Raw genomic sequence first — 5,981 nt, forward strand, 5'->3', positions numbered from 1 at the left:
CGGGGGAAGATGCTGCAGTCCCTGGCCGGCAGCTCGTGCGTGCGCCTGGTGGAGCGGCACCGCTCGGCCTGGTGCTTCGGCTTCCTGGTGCTCGGCTACCTGCTCTACCTGGTCTTCGGCGCCGTGGTCTTCTCGTCGGTGGAGCTGCCCTACGAGGACCTGCTACGCCAGGAGCTGCGCAAGCTGAAGCGGCGCTTCCTGGAGGAGCACGAGTGCCTGTCGGAGCAGCAGCTCGAGCAGTTCCTGGGCCGCGTGCTGGAGGCCAGCAACTACGGCGTGTCGGTGCTCAGCAACGCCTCGGGCAACTGGAACTGGGACTTCACCTCCGCGCTCTTCTTCGCCAGCACCGTGCTCTCCACCACAGGTAGAGGCCCGCCGCCGCGCCCGCCGCCGCGGCCACTCTGGCCCCGTGCCCCGGCCCCCCAGCCCGCCTTCCCCCTGCCCCGGGCGCCCTGGCCGCCCCCCCCCCCGGGGGCCCCCCAGCGGCGCTCACACCCCGCGGAGCCGGAAGCCGGCGCAGTGGTCACAGAACACGCTTTGGCTGTTGCCGCCCGTAACTCCTGGGGAGTGGTCGTCCCTAAAGCCTTCGGCCTGGGGGGCTGGAGGGGCTTCAAGGGCTGCGTCGCGTTTTTCGCGGTACCCTAAACCTGACTGTCCGGTAGGAATCTGGAGCATCCCGGCCGCCGGGCGGCGAGGCGAGGGGATGCTGGAAACTATCCACTGCTCCGAGCGCGCTCACCTTCCTCCTGATCCCATCCCTCAGGATCGAGGCTGCGCTGTAGGGTCACCTTCCGGAGGGTGCCCTCTCTTTTGGCGATGCATAGATTTCTCGGCTCCTTGCTATTTTGGGGGGCGGTTGTAGGGGTAGCCGAATGACATCACTCTGCTCTTCGCAGGTGACCTCTGTCTGAGCGGACAGGCGGATCCGGTTTCTTTTCAGAGTAGGAGGAAGGGTGAGGGAAGGGAGCATCCGATCGCCTGGGATCTGGCAAAATGGGGGCACCCTGATTCAGCAGTTTTTTCAACTTTAGGTGTGCGAGGCCACCCTTAAACTTCGCAGCGACACTTCCCCCCGCACTACTCACCCCGCAGGACGCTCACGAATGGAGGAGCGTCCCCGGGTGAGGGCGGAGGCCGGCGCGTGCCCCAGGGCGCCCTTGCTGTGCCGGATTAGATGAATGAAGGCTGAATTTTCCCAGCGGCTGAGTGAGGCACACACACTTGGTTGGAGATATTTATAAATTGATATTTGAACCCTGGAAAGTATCTCAAAGAACCTTCAGCGAAGTCCCCTTTTTTATCCAGGAGATCAAATCTTTCAGCAGTCCATATTGGCTTGAACAAGGTCACACACTTCCTAGTTACCAGGGTAGTCCTGGAATCTGGGGCCCGTGTGATCCCGGCTACGAATACTGGACCCGCCCCCACCCCAGGCCCACCTCCGGAGCAGGTGAATCAACTTTGTGTTGGAACAATTCTTCCTTCACTCCACCCCCTCGGCACCTCCCAGGGTTTGTAATCCCCTTGGGCTAAACCCAGTTGATTGTTTTGGTAATAAGTGGTACTGAGTAATAGTACACTTTACATATAGATCCTGTAAAACAATGATTTAGAAGTCTGGAGTGCATTACTAAACTGCAGTAAACAATTCCAGCTTGCATGGTGATATTCTAGAGACTATGTGAACCTTAGCGCTAAACAAGCCCTGCTATCTTTTCAACTTTGCCAACACCCGTCTTCAGTTTTATTTTGACAAGGGCTGCTTCCATTGTCTTTATCGGGGTCCCATCCTCGGATCATTTAGAAGTCACCATGCTTTTCCTTTGCAGTACATTGGTTCTAAATTGAAAATCATCCATTCTCTGGAGCAGTGTTTCCATCTGGCTACAGAAGGTCTCCAACTGGGTCACAATGTTGAGTAAACATTGTGAAGAGTAATTATCACTTTTAGTGTTTTCTACGTAATGGTATTTTAAAGACAGAACCCGATGGGAACAGTGTTATGAGGAAAAGAATGTGTTTGCTTTTACTGGGTGCGATTTTCCATGACTGACACAGCTCATGCCTAATCTCGTTATATTAAATTAAAGCCAATTAAATCTCAAAAATAGGAGTTTACATCTTGAATAGAGAGTTACTTCCCAGGTTCCCTCTCCTCCCTTTTTTAAAATTAGGAAAACTGCAGTTCCTGTTTAAAAAAAGTGGTACTATTATTGGTATTCAGATTACATTGTAGTTCCCAAGAAAGGCTGTTTTAATGCAAAACAAGAGTTCACTTAGGAAATCAGTGCAAGGGGCACTTAAGGATACACTAGATAAAAAATGTGCTGCTCAGGTTTGTAAAGTCAGCAAATCAATGAATTCTTGTCATTGGTAGAATTGACTTTATTCATTCAAATAGAGTTCCATTAGAATTCTTGTCATTGGTAGAATTGACTTTATTCATTCAAATAGAGTTCCATTAAGCTTCAGAATAATCTACATTTTTGTGTTGACCTAGGATCTGGCACATTTTGATGTCCCAGGTGATATCAACACACTGGTGTGGTGGCAGGGGGTCAGACAGTTTGTCGAATGAAGCCAGTCTGCTTCATTACTAGAAAAATGTTTTCTGGAAAAATACCAGACAACTTGAAGTGGAATTGTGGTTCATGCTTCTCTTTCAGGGAGATATAAGGCATGCTGGGGTTTTGTTTGTTTAACTCTTCTAGCACTGTCGATGGCAATCACTGAGCTAATTGCCCCCCCAGTCTATCAGTACAGTCAGCCCTGGCTTGTCCAGAGCCGTAACGGTGGGCATCACAAAGTTGCTGTTCTTGCTAGAAATCACTATACCACAGGAACACGAATGGGCTTATGGCAGAAAGTTCTCATCTCAGAGAGTACAAGCTCTTATTTCTGTGAGGAACTGGTAAAGTCTTCAAGGTCTCTTTAGAAGAAGACTTAGGCTGGTGATGCAGGGATGTTGTCTTCAGTCTCTGCTCAGCCAAGGACTCTGAATTATCTCAAACAACCAAACATCTCTTTACTTCTCTTGGATTAAAAAAAGATACAGCAGCACCTACGAGGGAAGTGTATGGGGATGGAAGGAGAAAGTGTGGTACCCTTTTACCTTTCCAGAGGGAAGAGCTGTATAAAAGCAAAAGGAAGGGCGCCTGGGTGGCTCAGTCCTTAAGCGTCTGCCTTCGGCTCAGGTCATGATCCCAGGGTCCTGGGATTGAGCCCCGCATCGGGCTCCCTGCTCAGCAGGAAGCCTGCTTCTCCCTCTCCCACTCCCCCTTCTTGTGTTCCCTCTCTGGCTGTCTCTCTGTCTGTCAAATAAATAAATAAAATCTTAAAAAAAAAAAAAAAGAAAAAGGAGGCATTATAGACTGAGGTTATTTCCCATATAACTTTGATTCTCTGATTTTTATTTATTTTTTTAACATATAATGTATTATTTGTTTCAGGGGTACAGGTCTGTGATTCATCAGTCTTACACAATTCACAGCGCTCACCATAGCACATACCCTCCCTAATGTCCATCACCCAGCCACCCCATCCCTCCCACCCCCCTCCCCTCCAGCAACCCTCAATTTGTTTCTTGAGATTAAGAGTCTCTTTTGGTTTGTCTCCTTATCTGATTTCGTCTTGTTTCATTTTTCCCTCCCTTCCCCTATGATCCTCTGTCTTGTTTCTCAAATTCCACATATCAATACTGTGATTTTTTTTTTTTTCCCCAAGAATGAAGGTACATCTAGGTGACGCTTGGGAAGTAAGAAATAATTAGGAACAATTTGTCATGTCCGTGTACTGTAAGTTTGCTTCTTTATTCATCCCCCTAAGCAGGGTTCTATCATGCTGATGTTTGGTAAAAATACAGTTTTGTGTGCAGGAGACTCTCAGGCCGCCACTTCCTTTTGCTGTGTTGTAAATAGGGGTCCAGGTGATAGCTCGGTCCGGTTGCTGTCAGCTTGGTGCCTTTTATCAGGATGCTGCCTTGTCCTTTTTTACGAAGAGAGGTTTTAGAACTCTTTATTTAAAGTGCTCAGAGGGGCGTCTGGGTGGCTTAGCTGGTTAAATGTCCAATTCTTGATCTCAGCTCCGGTCTTGATCTCAAGGTCGTGAGTTCAAGCCCTGCGTGCCCCGCACTGGGCTCTGTGCCGGGTGTAGAGCCTACTTAAAAAATAAATAAAAATAAAGTGCTCAGAAAAGGAACTTAATTGGGCTTGTTTTGCAGTGGCCTTTGATTCAGTCAGGCAGGGAGCTGCTACAGCATTGGCTGTTGTCAGGAAGAGAAGGTGGGAGAAGGAGATGGGGGTGCCAGGTTGACCCTGAGGTTTCAAACTGTTTTCAGTAGGAGAAACGGGTTATTGTTCACAAGTACGTATTGAGCTTTCGGAAGCTAATAGCAGTGAGCAAATGATAGCTTCTGGGCCAAACCTGACCCACCACCTGTTCCTGTCTGGCCCCAGCCAAGAATGGGATTCGCATTTTCAGATGTCTGAAAAGAAATCAAAAGAAAGGGGTGCCTGGGTGGCTCAGTCGGTTAAAGGTCTGCCTTCAGCTCAGGTCATGATCCCAGGGTCCTGGGATCGAGTCCCACATGGGGCTCCTTGCTCAGCAGGGAGTCTGCCTCTCCCACTGCCCCTCCTCCCTGCTCATGCACGCTCTCTCTCAAATAAATAAATAAAATCTTTTAAAAAAAGAGAAAGAAATCAAAGAAAAGTAATATTTCCGGACGCATGAGAAGTTTACGAAATTTACCAGATTTCGGTGTCCATAAAAGCTTCATGTCTGTATACAGCCCTTTGTTTTTGTGCCATTTCTGCCTGCTGCCCAGCCAGAATGGCAGAGTTGAGTCTCTGTGACAGAAACCATGTGTGTCCACAGAACCTAAACATTTTGCTGCTTGGCCTTTTGCAGAGAAAGTTTGCCAAACCCCACTTTTCAGATGAGACCTGGAAGGAACTTGGAGTCAGGGGTGCTAAGTTCTGTACTTCCGTTTGGAAAACTTTTTCTATACGACAGTTTAGCATCTGAGACTTCCTTGTGCTGTTTGTTTTTGTTTTTTTTTTCCCAGTGGTATGCAGCATTTAAATTAGCTGCTACCATCCCAAACACTTCCAGAGCAAATGACTGTTTATCATAGGATGTCACTATCTTCTGGTCAAATTTATGACACTGCCTCTTTTTTTTTTTTTTTTAAATGCTAACAAAGCCACACCTCACATTAGAATTGCCTCATCTAAGGTCGGTGGCAAATGTATTATATCTGGAACAGAAATGCCAAGGAGGAAAGAAATTCCGCCAGAAACAAACAAGCAAACTATCAGCTGAAAGAGATCTGAAATCCCATGTGCTGAGGTTTGCGCTCTTTATTCACGGGAGAGCTTTTGGTCTTGGTTTTGAGCCTCTATGTCTAGTTCTAACAAATTTAATTATCTGGTTTTGAACACCCTAACAGATTAAAGAAGGAAAGGCACCAGCTATGGGCAAGCCTAAAGGAAAGGTCACATCCCTAGTAAACTAACACAGAAGTACTGTTTTGTGTGGGGTTTTTTTGTTGTTGTTGTTGCACTAAAACAAACAAACAAAAACAAATATAGGAGCACAAGAAACAGAATTTTTTATTTTTTATTTTTTTAGATTTTATTTATTTGAGACAGAGAGGGAGAGAGAGAGCAGGAGTGCTGGGGAGGGGCACTGGCAGAGGGAGAAGCAGATCCCTGCTGAGCAAGGAGCCTGACATAGGGCTTGATCCCAGGACCCCAGGATCACGACCTGAGCTGAAGGCAGACGCTTAACCGAATGAGCCACCCAGCCGCCCCAAGAAACAGAATTTTTATGTCTTTGCCACTGCAACCAACAACTTCATGTGCACGAATAAGACATCATTATTTTAGAACACAGCAGAATAATTGATATCCCTGAATTATCAAGAATAATACTTCAGTGTGCCTCTATTTAAGAAGGCAGAGAAACGTGTAATAAATCCTAGA

General features: G+C 47.5%; 1 protein-coding gene across 1 annotated transcript in view; it reads left to right on the plus strand.

Moving 5' to 3' along the window:
- The first annotated feature begins 6 nt into the window (after window positions 1-6).
- The window catches only part of KCNK1 (potassium two pore domain channel subfamily K member 1), a 44,706-nt gene continuing 38,731 nt past the window's right edge, over window positions 7-5,981 (plus strand). The window contains exon 1 of the mRNA XM_035008474.1: window positions 7-364. Within this exon, the coding sequence (XP_034864365.1) occupies window positions 10-364 (355 nt within the window). The 5' untranslated portion in view covers window positions 7-9. The remainder of the gene's footprint in view (window positions 365-5,981) is intronic.

Source organism: Mirounga leonina, unplaced genomic scaffold (assembly GCF_011800145.1).
Source record: "Mirounga leonina isolate KUSES-001 unplaced genomic scaffold, KU_Mleo_1.0 Mir_152, whole genome shotgun sequence".
Classification (NCBI taxonomy): domain Eukaryota; kingdom Metazoa; phylum Chordata; class Mammalia; order Carnivora; family Phocidae; genus Mirounga; species Mirounga leonina.